The sequence below is a fragment of the Nanorana parkeri genome, unplaced genomic scaffold (genome assembly GCF_000935625.1).
Source record: "Nanorana parkeri isolate BGI_ZX_2015 unplaced genomic scaffold, ASM93562v1 scaffold689, whole genome shotgun sequence".
NCBI classification, from domain to species: Eukaryota; Metazoa; Chordata; class Amphibia; order Anura; family Dicroglossidae; genus Nanorana; species Nanorana parkeri.
The window spans coordinates 105174-123650 of record NW_017306957.1 but is presented as its reverse complement, the minus strand read 5'-3'; the positions used below and the strand labels follow the sequence as shown (position 1 = coordinate 123650).

General features: G+C 40.5%; 1 protein-coding gene across 2 annotated transcripts in view; it reads right to left on the bottom strand.

The window, feature by feature from the left end:
* The window catches only part of CAMSAP1 (calmodulin regulated spectrin associated protein 1), a 40006-nt gene that overhangs the window by 18858 nt on the left and 2671 nt on the right, over positions 1-18477 (bottom strand). For both annotated transcript variants that reach the window (XM_018563721.1, XM_018563722.1), the window contains exons 2-7: positions 12721-12983; positions 10858-11019; positions 9555-9635; positions 2764-2905; positions 1242-1381; positions 1063-1159 (exon numbers count right to left, since the gene is read on the bottom strand). In XM_018563721.1, the coding sequence (XP_018419223.1) occupies positions 1063-1159; positions 1242-1381; positions 2764-2905; positions 9555-9635; positions 10858-11019; positions 12721-12983 (885 nt within the window). The remainder of the gene's footprint in view (positions 1-1062; positions 1160-1241; positions 1382-2763; positions 2906-9554; positions 9636-10857; positions 11020-12720; positions 12984-18477) is intronic.

The following is an 18477-nucleotide window of genomic DNA, read 5'->3' as shown; positions in this document are numbered from 1 at the left end:
GTCAAAACAAAACTGCAGATTTAACCCTTTAGGGAACTGGGGGTAGTATTTGGACATCTGACGAGCATGGCCGTGGCTCACCAGAGTTGCTTGCAATCCTCCCCAAGGATGCTAGAGCACCAGCTGGTTACCTCACATGCTGCACAAGGTGCCAAATGCAGGGTCCAGTGACTAAGCACATTACATGCTTGCCCCATATCTCTCCAGCGGGGTTCAGGTACAGTGTATCAAGGCTGTCGAGGAGAAAACCAACATGTATAGCCAATAGAGGCACCACAGTGGTATAGAGCATGAAAGAAGGCATCCATCATGTAAGGACACTAGCAAAAAAAAACAGACAGGCTGGGAGTGGTTAAGCAAAGCTGTCCTGAAGCTTTAATTGATTTGTCTCCTGCTTCCACTGTTTAAACAAGCTTTAAAATCACAATTATGCTGCTTGTCTATGTGGGCCTCAATGCCCACATAACCAAAAGGGTTAGATAGTAGCACTGAAGATCATTATTAAAAAAAAGGTGGAACACACTTTTACATTTTCTTTTTTTTACATTTATGCTGTTGCTCCATTAGCCGCAGAAAAATAACCAACAGCATAGCAAAGAGCTGCATAGACCTGGGAGCTCTAGACACTGAAGATAACGTACCCAAATGGTCATTAACAAAGAGAATTTACCATTACATTATGTTTGTGGTAAATGAATAACAGTACAGCTGTATGTCAAAATGTTCATTTCTTAAAGAAAGAATTTCTTTTGAAATGCAAAGAAACTCTCCTATCCACCATGGACAGCACAATCTTAGCCTGTATTTAGATCTGTAGTTGTCATGTGATCAGCTATTTGAGGGCTTATGAGTTGGTTTGGGAGCTGACATGATTAAGGATTAAATAGCAAATATGGAGCTTTTTTGACTTGAGATTTCTTTTGGCAAACAGTAAAATCTGTGAGTTCAGTTCCGCTTTAAAGTGGGTCTAGGAAGAGTACTCGACTGTGTCAAAATATGTATAACTGAATAACTGTAAGAGCAATCCAGATAAAGCAAAATTCCGACAATTGTCTCGCTTACCTTCTTTCAATTCTTGAGCATCTCTGGGCTGAACAAAGTCAGGTTTCACATTTTCAAACCACCAAAAGAGCTCAGCGATAAACACCATAAAGTTAGGCTGAGAAAGAAAGAAGAAAAAAAATAAGTCGTTTGTTCATTTCTTTTTGCTGACTGCTGGACATGATTCTCCAGGGACCTACCTTCAGAACTGGTGGGGAATAGAGCATGTCTTCTAAGGTCAGGTAAAAGCACTTGTTTAGGTATTCGCTGGAGAATTCCTTTAGGAGCTGGATGTTATACAGGTTGTCAGCCATTGATGGCACCTCCTTTAAACAGATGTCTGCATAAGAGGGAGAAAGAAAAAAAATAAGAGAAGTGGTGTCAGAAGGCCATGCATCCAGCTTTGGGTTGACATACAAGTATCTGTGTTACAAGAGAAGGTGTAAAGGAAAAAAATAAAAACAAAAAAGGTCTTCAAAACTGAAAAGGAATTAAATATGTACATTAAGTGGACAATGGCCTGGACCTCAAACTAAACAAAAACATGGTGGTTTCCAAAGTCTAACCTGTGCCCTTTCCATAATTTTTCTGGTATAACAGTTAAGTGTCATAATTTATTACTTTAAAGTAGGGATGTCCCAATACCGATACTAGTATTGCTATCAGGAGTAATTGTACTCCTGAAAATGCCCTGATACTGAAGGCCGATACTGGCCCTTTACATTTTTCAGGAAGTTCGCCTGCCTGAGGTTCTGAGCATGCTGGTTCCTCAGGCAGCTGTCTTGTACTTGTACTTGAAAAAAGTTGTATCGATACATCCCTACTTTAAAGTAAACCTTTACGGAAGGAAATATGGAGGCTGCTAGTGCTCACAGTCTGTTGAAATGCTAGTTGCCTTATTTTGCCGACCCTGTGGCTTCAAAACCTTTGGAGTCACAGATCTGGAAGAAGCCATCATATCAGCAAAGTCAGACTTTCTTTGCTGCATATTAAGAGCAGCAGAGGTCACAGTTTCAAATATATAGGCTTACTATAAAATTGAATAAGAAGATTCCCAGAAACCTAATGGCGGAAAATACCCTTAACAAAACAAAGTAGGTAGAGACCCCTCAAACATGGCTAGATGTTATGAAAGAGGTTTTCCTTCAACAGTGAAAAAATTCTGCAACCATCCAGCACAGTTGTCTTCAGTGGTCACGCAGGCCTTTGGTGTTGCAGAGTTAACCATAAGAATGTATCAGTTTGTTGATTTGGCCACCCTTTTACTTACACTGACAACTCTATGGATCGTATATAGAATATTCACAGCAATGGCTTCCAAATTCAAATTCCATACTTGCAATTGATCGCAGACTTTTCTTTTTAACTTTTGTAAAATGAAGAAAAAAATAAATAAAATAAGCTCACACTTGGCCATAGAACAGAATATCAGTTACCTGACAATGCTTTTGGTCCCTTAAACAGAAACAAAAAAAGGAAACTATTTCATAAAGTTGGCCATACACTGATTGAAATTTGACCAGTGTGTGGCACTGTCAGCATCCTTACATTTGACAGAAGTCGGAGTATAATAGCCTGACGATGGGGAATCCCACATCCATGCTTTTAGCAAGAATAGGGAAATTAAGAGGTTTTTCATCATGGAGACTGCAGTACGTTTGCTGTAATGAAAACTAAGGCTGCTTAGTTGGGGTATAACGAACACTTCAAAACTGCACTTACCATCAAGTTTCATCTGTTCTGGACAGTAGAAGTGTATGACGGTCAGGAGGGCTGCTCCATCGCTAACATCTTTCATTAAATCTTCAAGTAATGGGAAAAAAGGAAGGTGTCTGTTTGATGGGTGGTCCCGGCGGTAACGCACCTGAAAAAGGAAAGGTTGATGAGTCAATGGTGGTATCAATGGTACAATAAAGTTACTTTAGGGCCAAATCCTAGAGAGTTAAACAGCTATAACTAGAAACTATATAAAGCAGGGGGTTGTGTGGCTAGAGCCTTGTGACTGTAGAGTATAAAATATCCACACTCCAAGAACGCTACAGTAATAATCACACGCTAAAACACAACAGGCAGGAGAGATATCAATCTTCCACAGGATCCCACAGGAAGGAGAAAGAGTAGGAAACTGAAATATTTAGTGGATGCATGCAAACAAATCATTTTAAAATGTTGGACTTTCATCTAGGGTTATGGTTCCTTAATGCTTGAGGACTGTACTTATTTTACTCTTATCCTCACAGGCTGGGTTCTTCATCCGATTGTTTTGACATATCTCATAACCTACCACCCAAGGCACAGGAGCTTGCATTCTAACATCCCCTCCCAAGGTATAGAAATACATCCTAACACCCATGTAGCTACTGGGTTGTTTTTAGGCTGAGGTTAGAAGCTGGAAAACTGGATATGGAGAAAAACCACAGCAACACAGATTAAAAATGTAAACTCCTGATGCGAACAGAGAGACACCTGAATGAGAACTGAACCTTGGGCCACAGTGCTCAGAGACCGGTCCTAGCCACTTAAAGTGTATGAGAAGGCTAAATGTAAAAAAATGAAAAACCTTTATTCTCGTTTAAACCTTTGTGGTTATTCTAACTATGCCCGTTTTTTCTTTGCCTTTGAAATATCCTGAAAGACCTGGTGATCCTGCCAGTCTTCTTCCTTCTGGTACAACTTTCTTCCTCACTTTGTCAATGCTATCCATAGGTTCAGACCTGTGGTAGTGTTGACAGTCATGCACAGTTCAGCTAGCAAAAGGGAACAGCAGGAGGGAATGAACATACAAGCCTGCAATTCCAGAGTAACCTGTGTTGTCACAGGCTGATCCAGCCAAAGCCCTACCGTTCCCCCAGTGAGTGACAGCAGCTCCCATTTGGAGTCAGGTATCCTTTAGTATTCACATACACTTTAAAGCTGAAGTTTAATCTGCTTATGTTGTTCCTCCCTTCCCCCTCATCAAAATGCAAGTGAAATTTTTAAAGAAAATCTTTCCATTTTCATTACATATCTTATTTTTGACCCACTGATTTAATCCTTTCATTACACGGTCTCTGAACCTTTTGACTTTCTGCAGCATCAAATGCACACTGTGAGAAGCTCAGAGTCTGCATAATATTAGAGTGAGCAATTTCAGTACAAAAAAGAAGCCAGTACAAGGGTGCAAGACCAAACGGAAGGCTAGAGTTCACCTTTAACTACCATCTTTCCCCAAGATTTACCTTAATTCCCCTTTCAGCATTACAATATCCTCACTTACAGTAATAAAGGAATATTTTACTGCCTCCTACAGAAGAATTCAGGATTTACCTCTCCAGAAATAATTTTGTACTATGACTATCTCCCTTCATATTCTTCTCTGTAAATCAGGACACTGCCCCTGGTGCACTCATCCTGTCCTCATGTACACAATCAACAGCCACCTACAACGACAGTATTTTTCAATCCCAACTACTCTGTGCTGCTGGAAGGCTCCTTTTCTTCTGGGAGATCAGTACACTCCCCTGAACAGATGCAGACTGTCCTAGTGAGCCCAGAAACCCATTGCGAATTCAGCCGTGCGCATTAAGGCCCATAACCCTAGTGTAAGGGTTAGTCCACTGAACAAATAATCTGCTATTGGCTTTTTACATCTTTCAGGGACAACAAAAGTGAAACCCACAGCCTTAATCTTGTTTTGATGCACATAGAGGAGGGGTAGACAAATTAATATTATATGATAATATAGAATATCGATTTCAGGGGCCAATAGAGGAGGGGTAGACAAATTAATAGTATATGATAATATAGAATAATCGATTTCAGGGGCCAATAGAGGAGGGGTAGACAAATTATTATATGATAATATAGAATATCGATTTCAGGGGCCAGACGGATTTTTTTTTATTTAGGTGTCAGCCCCATTGACAACTAGAGAAAGCCTCAAAAGTTAGTCGCCAGCTGTTATTTTTAAGGAGCATTGGCTACCAGGATCCTCGGATTAGTCAAGCCCTGACATAGAATCTCAAATCTTTCCATGCAATCTGTGTGTTAGGGTCCCCACACACCTTACGATTATCGTACGAGAATCGCGGGAAATCCCGCGATCGTAAGGTGTGTGGAAGCCGTGCGACCTCTACTACTGTAAGGTCGCACGACTTTAAACTTACGGACATGTTCGAAAACCCGCCGAGCATCGTACGATGTTCGGCGGGTTTGTGGCATGTCCGTACGATAACAGCCGCACGGGCCGGTGTGCGCAAGCACACACTGCCCGTTCGGCATTGCGGTCATCGGAAGCCCACACCCTCAGGGGGCGTGGCTTGCGATCATGGCAAATACGATCTGCCTATGCAACATAGGCAGATCGTACGTTTAAGTACCTTACAACCATCGCAAGACAGAAGTCTTGCGATGGTTGTAAGGTGTGTGCCCAGCCTTAGGATTAATGGAACATTGTAGGGGGATAAAGACATCCCCCTGATGACTTAAGCTACTACCATTAACCAAATGAAATATTTTGTGAAAAACTGATCCCTAAACATATTTGCAAAAATTCAGAATTCCCACTAAATATTTCAGTTAAAATGTGGTTACCATTTCTCTTTTGAATTTTGTGGGAACTTCCCGTGAATAACAAAAAAATACAGGGAATAATAGTTTAGAGAGGGAAAAATGGATTTAAAAAAAATCCAACTCTCCCAGTTCAAGTTACTTTACTCTGAGGATTTTTAGAAAGGTCAGGAAGGAGGCAAGACTACAAAAAATGCCCATTGGGAAAATTTTTGGGTAAAAACAATGTTTTTTGTTTTACACGCGGCAGGCAATATGTTCTTTGGTGAGTGAGCAAGTCTCAGCCACAATGGAGAACACTTACACTGCATGCCCCCACATACCAGATCTGCTACATATGCAAAGGTTAGAAATACTATACCACTCGCGCATACTCCACGGGTTCCAGCATGCAATGCGCTAGGGCATGCATTAGATCAGGCTTAAAGACACAGATGAAACAAGAAACACACAGAGAATGAGACTATTAATTATGGTTATGCGTGTGGTTAGTGCAGTGATTACAGAGAGGCACAGACGGACAAACGCACAAGGACTGATGGCCAATGGCAGAGCAGATTCTCTTCTTTTGTGTGGATATTAAGTACAGAAGAAACTACAGTATGAACCAATGTGGTTTACGGCTGAACTGCCTTGCCAGTTTATCCTGAAATCTTGTTGTGGGTGTAGTGTAGAAAGCAGGGTCAGAAAACCTGAAGACCTCCATCTGTCTAGGAACCGAGTCTCAGCATTCTAAGCCAGACTTTGGTGGTTTCCGCAACAGTTGGTGGGCTTTGGTTTGCCATAACCTGCTAGAGAATGAAAAAGCTTGACACTAAGATGACTGTATACCATGGTGGGATGAATGAAAGTTTTACATCAAAAGGATTTTAACTTACAGGTACTAACTTCCAATACCATTTTGAAGGAGACTTTTGAGGAAGGAAGGAGAACAAGTTAGGCAGAAGAAAGGAAAGTTTGGCAGATTAAAAACGGTACAGTTCTGGCACAGCAGGTTAAATAAAATATTCTAAACTTTCCATTCTTTACCACTTTCAGTGCTCAGAAACTGCCTCAAGTACTCAATATTAGAATGTTTACTTTTTATGGCATCGATGCTTAACATTTACAAACAGGTTCTTATCTGTCCTGAAAAAAAGAAACTGGCAATGGTTTCTAGAATCCATAGCAAAGGGAAGTTGCACAAAGCAAATAAGGTCTCATCTTGTGTTCTCTAACCTGCATAAAACAATGAAAGCTGGAACCTGGCTGCTATGGGCAAAAATATTATATTTCCTGTGTTTAAAAGGTGGTGCAAAGACTTGTTATAGTGTACTGCATGTCAAGCAATCCCTCAGTACAAAAGGCCGCCAAGCTATAAAACACATCTACTGTATATTTACATAATATAATAGACATTTTCAATATAAATATTTACATTTTATCTGTAGACTTATCCATTAGCGCAAACATTTAAATCTGAACTCCAGGCAGATATATAAAAAAGCAAAAACAAATTAATGCAGCTTTGTATCCATTAATACATCATTTGTTTTATTTTTGTTGGATTCCAAGCTGTGTATGTACCTGAATTTGGTTTGGTATGAGCCTTTCAAAAGTCCTGTACACCAGAGCTCAGACTGGGACAGGGAGAAGCAGCACAAGGAGCCAATCAGTTTTGCTGCAGTGCAAGATGATGATAGGAGGAGAGAGCAGAGAGAGAGATCAGCTCAGCAGTCTGTTGCTTCTCTTTTCATTGTCCAGTTACAGGCTGGGGGAGGGACAAGACCTGTAAGTGATACTGAACTGCAGCAGAAAAATAAAAATCATGCTTCACGTCCTGCCAAAAAGGGCTGTGGTGTGTGCAGAGCTGTGTAAATCTCAGGACTAACTAGATGGGCATAAATACAAATAATTTGGGAGGTATAACAGCTACCTCATATTTATTTTATGTATTTAGCTTTATGTCTGGAGTTCAGCTTTAAAATATGATCTTAATTATCAAACAGGACAAAAAGCATTCCAGGTTAGAGTCTAGTCAAGCATGCATACTGCAGCCCTTTAAAAGGTATTACATATTTGATTGTGCTGAAATGCTCTTGCGGCCTCAAAAACAAAGTCTTGCAAAATTAGAAAGCAAAAGTAGGGAGCAGACAAAAGAGAATGCTAGTAAAGACAAAATCATCAGTGAAATTACATAAAACCAAAATTTAAAAAGAGAACTAATGCCAAATCTTTTTTTTGGCTTCTCTTTTGGGTCAAATGAGTACATTTACTCATGTCCTCCTGTGATCCCAAGTCGACATCTAGCAGGCTACTGCCCGCTATATAATGACAGTGCAGAGCCGCACTACAGCTGGGAAAATACTGACAATATTGTCAGGATCCACCCAGCTACCTGATTGACAGCTGGCTCTGCCTCTCTAGAGCCAGCTTTTCCCCCCTCTCGTCTGTCCCTCAAATAAGTGCTGGAGGAACAGAAAGGGAAGGGGGGAATTCCTGTGGGGATCAGTGACTTTCAGTCACCACTCTCCACAGGGAGAAGTCCATGAGCCGAGCGATCAGTGGTTCATGATCACTTAGCTTGCGATCTATAGGAGGCGGTATTCCATCTAAAGTTCCAACTTGTCGACCTCTCCAACTGGTGACATCACATCCGGTGACTGCCAGGAGGAGATCTACAGCAGATGGTGCTAGTATGCTTGCCCAGGAAATCCTTGTCAAACCGTCTAACTATTGCCACAGCGCCTGCGTGGCTATCCACTTCTATAACCTACTACAGTTATATTTGTCCAAGGTTATAGAAGCCGATAGCTGCGCAGGCGCAGTGGCTTTTGCCTCATCAGATTCTATAACCTAGTCAAAGGTTATATTATGTTACAGCGCCTGCTCGGCCACATAATTCTTTCTACAACCACAGTTGCCACTGCGCGGCTATTGGCTTCTATAACTTAGAAAAAAAATATAAGTTTGTACTAGGTTATAGAATCCAATGAGCCACGCAGGCGCCGTAGCAAAAGTTAGACAGGTCGACAAGAATTTTCTGCCCATGCGCACTAGCTCCATTTGCTGTACATCTCCTACTGGCAGTCACCGCATGTGACGTTCTCAGTCAGAGAGCTCAACAAGTCAGAGCTTTCGATAGAACACTGGTATGCGACACCTGCAGTGTCACACACCGGATCCAAGTATTGGGAAAAGTACATTTTACTCTCCCAGTCTACTAGGTTTTTCTTGATAAAATATTAGCTCCAGAAGTCCCTGCATTTAAGTGTAAAACATCAGCAGGTTTATTTCCAGGCTGCTTTTTCTTGATTTTAGTAGCTCTACATACTGCTCAGATGACCCAGCACGTGTTAGCCCAAGAAGGTAGTGTGAACCTGAACACATGCAGACCTTCAGGAGCTACAGTAAGCTGAACTCTAATGGATAGTGTTCTGCCAGATAGTACATCCAAAAATCAAGGTGCATTCACAAGTTAGCATCAAATCTTATAACTTATTACAGAGTTTCATACTTTGCCATACAGTAAACCTGCCATAAAAATGGGGCTATTGCCGACTGAAAATTCTAGTTTCCAAAGCAATTGTCCTAACCCTCATTTTCAATTATTTCTAAATCAATTAACCTGGAAAAAAGAATGCAGATCAGAAAAGACTTTGATCTGGAACTTTTTCTGGGTCAATGCTGTCAATTAACGAAGCCAGGGGCTAACAGCTAAGCAACTAGCATTTTCAGAGACCAGTAATTACACCTTCCATGATTCTTTTATGACAGGTTTACTTTAAAGCAGGTAGCTTATTGCAGTAGCTTCACTGGTTGGATCCTGCTGCTGTCTACATTTTGAGGATTCTTAGCGAGACAATGCAGAGCTGCAGTAAAGGCAGTGCACTCCTTGCTAACCAAAACTCTTCATAAATATTCAATTTCTTCCAATATCCATACAATGTTACTGCACAAGGACAGCAACACATTTATAAGAATACCTTTTGATGACTGGGGCTCTCAATTATTTGCTGTTTTAACCTTTGCTCCTTTTCCAGAATCTCCCTCATTTTCAGGTTTACCTACAAAATAAATGTTTTCATAATGAAACATATATTTAGCTTTGACATACTCAGCAGTACTCTACAAAGAACAGTGCATCATTCACAACAGTCTGTGCCAGAGACGCTTGTACTTTAATGTCCCCACCACTGTCACATACACACTATTATTTTTTTTGAGCTCTGATATTTCTCGAACGTCCATTGAGGGACACAGCTCTGAAGAATTCTGATACCTCGGGTTATGTTGCTGCTTCTAGTAGAAATGGGCACTAGGCAAACAAAAAAATTAAATGCCTGAAACTTTAGGGATATAACCCCTCTCACCTCACAATGGCCAGTTTCACTTGGTGTCCTCAGGAGAATGGATGCATATTTCCCTTCTGCTGTATTATTTTACTTTATTTCTTCAGAGAGGACAAGGGCTTCTAGTTGATTCATACCGGATAGAATTAAATCCCGGGAGCTGACTAGACTCATAGTAGATAAGTTAAATCCTGGAAGTTTCCCTAGTCTTCAGAAAACAGGATATTTCTGGTCTTAGTACTTATGCTTCGTCTTGAGGTGTTCGTGAAGCAGGTCGTATCTGGTCTCAGTACTTATGATTTGTCCTGCAATGGTTCGTAGTTCCCATAATCGTTGCTAAAAATTATTATCTCAAGCCAATATTGTCTGGGAATTCCTATAGTGGCTAAGGAAATAGGGGCATGGAGTCATATTAATATATGTAGTTAGGTCCTTAAAGTGACAGGCTTTTCATTTTTTGTTTGCCTAGTGTTCATTTTGCAGCATAACCCTACGTATCAGAATTCTTCAGAGCTGTGTCCCTCAATGGACTCCGAGAATAGGATTTCTCGGAAAAGAAAAAGAACAAAATTATATTATCACATAGTGCTCTACAGAGAACATTCTACCATTCAAAAATCAATCTATTCATCAGAAAAAGCACCTGTTTTTGTATGGAGAGGTGATCGGGTAGCCACCTAAATAACGAACTTTAAAGAGCAGATTGCAGCCATGAGCTTGTATTAACCCTTTAGTTGTCAAACCATATAGGACATAAATGGCTAACCCAAAATAAAAACTAAAGCTTGCATGACTGACTCTTTTGACATTACTATATCAGCTGATGGCTAAAAATTAGCGATGAGATTATAATAAAGTGTTGATAAATACAGAGGCAGTCTGATAATGAAGCTCCTACATAAATATTAGCAGCGTTTACGGATTATGTGTCCCATACCTTATTAATCCAGAAAACCATAGCATCCTCCAAATCGTATGGAAGCTCTTTGGAGGCGCTAAATGTGGAGAAACGCTTGACACTTGCAACTACTTTCTCAATGCTGATCATTTCCACAGTATATGCCATCATCAACGCATCAATCATGGACATGTGGGCACTCTAAAAATGAAAAAAAAAATGAACTTAAGCGGATTGGATTATGGAATTGAGTTGCATGGGCCATTGTGTAGCAAGATATTTAGCAAAACACACACATATGTAAATATGAAGTGGAATGGAAAACCCTGTTTTAAATGCTGCATAACAATTCAGTGCACTACAGGCAAAGAAAAAGTGAAGTTAGACTGATCAGGAATTAAGGCTTGTGTGCAGCGGATGGTGCAGATTTGATATAAACAACTAATACAAAATAGGAAAAGTGGCAAGAGATTCTTTAGATGGACCCTCAGCCAATACAGGCAAGTTTTTATTGCAGTGTAGGTGCAGTGGATACTGGCCAACGCGCAGAGTATGATGTGACATTTAATGATGTAAATAGGTAATCTTAACAATCTTAAGAGGAATGACTTCTCCTAAAACAATCAGCATACCTTCTGAGAACTACACATTTGTGCCACAGATCAATCAGCCAAAGAAAAGAAGAAAACGGAAGTAAATTTATAAAATGTCCTCACACCTTCTTGCTGTATATTATACGCCGCAGAATATGATTTATTCCCGAATTCCTCTAATTAGAAACAGAAAGCCTTCTCAGCTCAGGTCAAAGCATTGTTCTAGGTAGATTTTAGAAGAGCAAATATTTCACCACTCTCCCACTGGAGAGATTTCACCTCAGTTCAGGATTCTACCTCCAGGGGACCGCTAAAACTTTGGCAATGAAATCTGTCCTGCCACAAGGGTCTTAAAAAAATCTGGCAGTGGGGATGTTTAACTGCTGCAGGTATGAAGTGAGGATACCTAGAGAAATCTGGGCATAGCCCTCCAATCCTACCTGTCATGGCAGAATCTCGGAACAGGTAAAGCTCCAAAACTTTTAGGCACTAGTACTGGAGCTTGTTGCAAAGCCCCCCTTTAATTACTGTAATCCTGGGATATGACACAAGGCTGCTCCGTATGCAACTCAATTTGATGCAGAGAATACATCAGAGTTGTATCCCTGGCAGCTGATTAAATCAGTCTTTGAGAGATGACAACGCAAATTGTGATTCTGCCCATTGTTGGCTAAATAATTTCCTTCACAATTTTTTGGAAGAGTGCATACAATGAGTAGTTATAGGGCTGATGGTGTATGGAGCCAACTTTGCCCCCTTCCTTCCTTCTCTACTCACCAGCTGGACTGCACAGACCACATGTGATGGTGGCTGACAGAGACACACTTCCCTACATTGTTTGCCTTCATCATTATTGATTATGTGTCACCCCAAATTCACTGAGGATTCATGCCCAGTCAACTAGGCATGTCCTATTAAATCAGCTTGTGATGTTACGCAGTAAAGTTCAATAATTCATTATATGCTCAAAACATAAGCCCAGAAACATACATGTTAACTTTTCTATGACTAATGCTGTAACAACCCACTTGGATGACATGTATTTAGCATGCCCTCCAGTGCTACATTATATCACTGAACAGTGGGAAATCTATAACTTACAGACAGCATGGATCGAACAGGACAGCAGCTGAAAAACCTGAACTTCAGTAAAACAAGCACAGAGGAATCTACAAAATCTATTAGAAAACAGAACACACACACACACGTTTAAAAACTACTCTGAGCTAGAGTCTAAGAGACCTATTATACAGAATGACAAAGTAATTGCTGTATACAACATTATAGTGAAATTTGTTTCTACACAGACCATTTTGATTGGGGCGCAGCTGAGGTCAGCTTCGGACACAGGTGCGTCTTCACTCTCCATGACATAAATCCCTTTCTGAGACAAAGCCTCAATGACAGGTTGGTGGCCCTGCAAGGCAGCCACCTGATCCCCTTTGAGGATGAGGCTGCAGACACGGCAATAGAGCTCGCTTGAGAGTAGAAGCTTGATGACAGGTGGTTTGATGTGTTCCTGCTCATACTGGTCAATGTAAAACGCGTCCTTTAGCTCCTCGGGAACATTATCTGAAACAAAGGCCAACAGACGAAGATTAATGTAGAGCTAATGACCTGATCAAACAGCCAGCAAATCAAATTATTCTTTATGTCTACACATATAAATTAAATTAGCACTTCTTTATCAAGCGATACCATTTCTTTATTTAAAAACAGCTCAATGGCATTGTAAACAAGAAAAAATAAAACAGTTTTGTGTGGATGTCGAAACAAGATTTTTTTTTTGGTTATCTTCTAATTAGGGAAACCAGTGTGGAGATATCTGTATCCAAACACTCAGCTTAAACTTTCTTCTGAAATGATTTAAAGGGGTTGCTTCCAAAAAAAGAATGCAGCAGCAGGGATAAGAGGCTGTGTTGCAGGTTTGTGAATTCAGAGTAGAGCCAGCAACTGCAATGGGAGGAAATTGGGGAAATGTCCCTAAAAGGCTGTAGACGGCAAATAAAACTCCACAGAGGATCTAATCATTCCTTGTTCTAACAAAACAATATAAAATGTTTTGTCTGGAGTTGGGTTTCTAATATTGGCTTTGGAAGCACCAGTTACTAAACACCAAGTTAACAAACCGCCTAATCGCTCCATTACTAAAATCTTCATCACCATCATTTCTAAGTTTTCTGCAAGATATCTTTATATGCTAGGAGTAGTTCACAGCACCTGTAATAGGTATAAAAGACTGTCAAGCTGAGAAAAGGTTTGAGATCCGTTTTTCAGATTGTATTTAGGATTTTCTCCTGCCTATAAATTAAATCCATCTGGTTTCTTGTATCTGTGACACCACAGACTACACCATAAACCAGGTTTCAGGTCTGTGTTTTACTAAGAAGTTGCCTTCCAAAATTAAGTTTACATTTCTAGATGAAGTACTTCTTTAACCCCTTGGCGGCTGATTACAGTACGGAACCATCATCGCAAAAATCACCATGACTACTGATGATGGTCCCAGACCGTCATGAACATAATCAAGCAGTGGGAGCGATCGGTAATCGCTAATGCTGCTTTCCCGTTACCATCTTCCTCGCATCTGAGACAGATTAGTTACAGCCAACAGTGATTCGGGAGCATCACATGACCACTCCCAAAACCACTGATTGGCTGCTTTCCAGGCCGCTTTCCAGGCCTTCAACTTCTTCAGGACCGCTGTACGTAGCTGGTCCTGAAGCAGCTCTACCAAGATCATGGCTGCTGCAGCCATGATCTTGGTATGGCTGTTTTCAGCAGGCAATTCTTTTTAAATTACAAGTGATTTGGGCTGGCCCCTCACCAGCGCTGTTTCTGGGTCCAGGGGACTACTAATCCAGAACTGCAGATGATCCTCAACATTCCCCTGGCCCTGACACCACTGCTCTTCTGGATACTGAGAGGCCCCTGCCATTGAACATCCAACAGTAAGTGTCCACATCACAGAGGCAATAGTGTGGACACCAAAAGAAGGACCCTGCTAAATGTAAACACAAGAGGAGAGAAGGCCCAGGACTGTAGCCTCCTACGATCATGGCTTTAGGCAAGTAAACAGGTCTGTCAGCAATCAGCTAGAGAGGGATGGGATAGAGGCGTGGGAGTAGGGTTTAAATGATCCCGGACATCAGCTTTAAATACTAATGGCTCCAGCACTATAGGCAGGTTAGTGTCACAATGGAGATGGCAAATATCCAAAAGACAATATCATAAAAGCAAACAACTTACGTAATTTCTGCATTATCATTTCAAACTTGTTTTACAGGTAGCTCACAGCTAATTAGAGCAATAAAAGGCATGTAGAAGAATAGCCTATAGAATCTCTTCCCGCTCGCTTATGTTTCAAGTTCTGATGCAAGAACTGCCCCAGCACCAAACAACGCCCAGCAGTATATTTTATGTCTACCACATGAGCAAAAGCTTCAACAGGATATGGCTGCGTTGCAGTGCCATTAATTTCAATGGCACCCCAAACTCGCCTCTCGCCCACAGTGCGATTGCCCGCACTGGAAAGCACGGTACCACAATGCTGTGCGTTCCAGTGCAGTGCAATTGCAAAAGTTGTGCATGCAGTTTTATTCTGAAGTAAACTTTGTGCTTGTAACACTCATTTGCGTATTTTAAATGTAAATTAAGGATGGTATTTATTGAATTTTTTTATACAATTAAAATCTAGAGGAAAAAAAAAAAAAAATCGGCCAACTAATCAATTCTGAAAATAATCAATAGTTGCAGCCCTAGTATTCTTAACAACTTACTTTCACAAAGTTTACATTTATAGCCCATTTAAGCTATCTAAACTCAAAAGCTATAAACTGTCCAGCAAACGTGGCAGAAGGTTGAGACAAATCATTTACCACTGACCGGGGTGCTTACAATGTCAGCTTTTCTTCAGTTATGTAAAACTTTTATATCAAAAATATATATATATAAAAAAAAAAAAACCTTGTTTGCTCTAACTGCTTAGAAAGTTTGGCTAGCTGGAGTTTAGCTTAATTTTATTAGTGAAGTCCAACTAAATGTGTCCAAGGATGGCTCCTTTGCTCCTCCATAGAGGGGGGGCCATCCTAGAACAGGAAGCGTGTTAATGGCCAAATCACCAATCACCAGGTGAAAATAAAGGGGGGGGGGCCTTAAAAAAGGAAAATGAATGCAGTCACCACATTTAAGGATTGGTAAGCTTAAAGTGACATTAAACCCTCAGATTGTTTAACATAAACCAATACTGTAATGTGTGCCTAACTGTAATCCATGGTTGTTTCCCTTCTCTTTGCTGCTCTTCCTTTTAAATCCTTATCTCTTCTCATGCTGGGGGCGAACTTCCCTTTGCAGCCGAGTGCCTCTTCCTGTAGTGCTGGCTCAGGTTGTGAACCTACACACAGACACCATGTATCCTTTCCAGAGACAAGGCAGTCTGCTGCAAAACAGAAGTTCTGCCCAGCATGAGAAGGGATACGGATTTAAAAAGGAAGAGCAGGGAACAGAAAATTTTAAAAAACCTGGACCGAAGAGGCCAGCAAAAGAAATCCAGGTCCAAACTCCTAAGCACAAGGCAAATAACTGAGCTGGTTTTTGCAGATGGGAGGTTCGGCCCCTGGGCTGTCATTTTGTTTGCACCTAGCCTCCTACTCCTGCAGATGACACTATAACCCATAACTCAACATATAAACATCCAGCAGCCCTGTTTTTCTATTGACAAAAGAGAAACTTTTGTAACCATACATTACAGTTTGTAAACAAAAGTATCAACCCTCTGACCCAATATCTTATTACAACCAAATAACGCTGCAGGCACAGATGCAGCCCAGAAAAATGAGGCCCTTGCAGACACTGTCACTGCTCGAGAACTACAATCAAAATGCTAAACCAACTTTTTCATATTTGTTTTATTCCCAATGAATAAAGCCAATACGCAAATTACAGTACAATGGGCAAGTTATCAGAATATGAATAGGCAACATGATAATTAATGTTTCATTATTCTAGTGCAATTCCAGCCTGATTACCTTAATAGCAGCTTGAAACTGAACATTCCCCACAACTGACTAATACACAGTAAATACAAAAACAATATCTGTTGAGTATGCTGTGAGGAAGTACAAGTTTCAAGCAGGATATCAGTGCTGATAATTGAATACTTGTGTGCCTGTTAGAGATCCTAATTGTGATTTGGCTTTCACGATTATGCTCAGTCACTACTATTTCATATATACTTTCATTACATTTGTTTGTATCTTACTAAACTCATTTCAGGATAACTACATTATGTAAACAAAAAGTTTACATTTTGTAAAATGTATCTAAAGTTCAAGATGTTCTAGTTTTTAAGAACTCCTATGTCCTGAGAACAGGGGATATTTTCAACAACTTCTGGATTTTTTGATTTTTAAGTTTAGTGAATTTTAATCTAGTGCAGCCCTACTGGTGATCCTGCTGGTGACACACCTTCTGTCCTATGGTGACAATGCCTACTGTATCTATAGGAGGAGCATTGTCATCACCCTAGGGCAGGACTATAGAGCACCTGTCCCTCTTCTCCATAACACATGAAGACCATTAGTAGTCCACAGAATGCTCTAATGCTACAATCAACTAATCAATTATGAGAATTGTTGTCAATGATTCTCATTACCGATTAGTTGGTTTGGATCCCCTAGTTCTCTCCTCTAAGCTGGGAACTGGTGTTCTGGAAACACAAGTCGGGGGGGACCTACATATGAAAACAATGATTGCGCTACACGTGTTAGGTATCGCCGCGTGCTCCAGAGTGAGAGCAATAATTCTCGGGCCAATATTCATGACTAACTTTAAACTGATGACTAAATAGAAGTGTCATTTTCGGTTTCGGCCTAACAAATTCGGCTGTGGGAAGTGTGCGGTGCTATTTCAATGGCACCCCAAATGCGCCTCCCCGCACTGGAATGCGCAGTACCGCAATGCCGTGCGTTCCAGTGTGGTGTGATTGCAAAAAATTGTGCATGCAGTTTGATTCTGAAGTAAACTTTATGTAAAACTCCCTTTGTGTATTTTAAATAAAAGATGGTATTTAATTTTATTTATCCTATTAATCGAAAAAATAAAAAATAAAAAAATCGGCCAACTAATAGATTATGAAAATATTGAAATTCTAGCTAAAGTGCTGCAACTTACTTGTTTTTACGGTATAGAAGATTGTGGACAGTTCTAACAGATCATAACAGTCCATCTTGTTCTCCCTTCTCTGTCTAATAGCTTTTGTTGTTCTGCTTTGTTGCAAATATGGAAAAACAAAAATCTGTTGAGAATCTGTCAAAGTGACACTAAACTCAGGAGTTAAATCTTACCATCGCTCCAAGCTCACTCCCGTGATAGACTACAGTCTCATGTTTAGTTTTCTAATTTGTAATGAGTTTGCAGTCCATCACGGGAGCGAGTTTGGAGTGGTGGCTACTTTACAACACGCACAGGGACCATGGGGAACAAAAGTAGCCCCCCTCCAGAAGGAAGGACAGTTTCAGCATGAATTCAGAGATGATTTGAGGATCTACAGCCGAGTGATACACAAATAAGATACATTTCTGTTAATAGTTAAGGTACTTAACCCCTTCATGACTGAGGCCTTTTTTTCATTTTTTGCACCCATGTTATATTCCACATTTTAGGCCTGAAAATTACTTAAAACCCCCCAACATTATATATTTTCTGAATGCCAAGACCCTATAGAATAAAATGGTGGTAGTTGCAAATTTTTATGTTGCGCAACTCCTTATTAAACCCCAATATTTAGTGAAAAATGTAATTAAATTCCCCAAAACACAACAAAATACCCATTTTTTAATGAAATATAAAAGATAAGGTTACAACGAGTAAAACGATACCCAACATGACCAGGTTACAAATTGCGTGCATCCGTAAAATGGCGAAAAACCCCAGTACCCCAAAAAGTCCATAGAAGACGCTTTAAAAGCCCCCACAGGTCATCAATTTAGAGATGCCCTAGAATTATTGCTCTCACTCCAGCGTGCGCGGCGATACCCAACATGTGTAGCGCGTTCGCCGTTTTCAT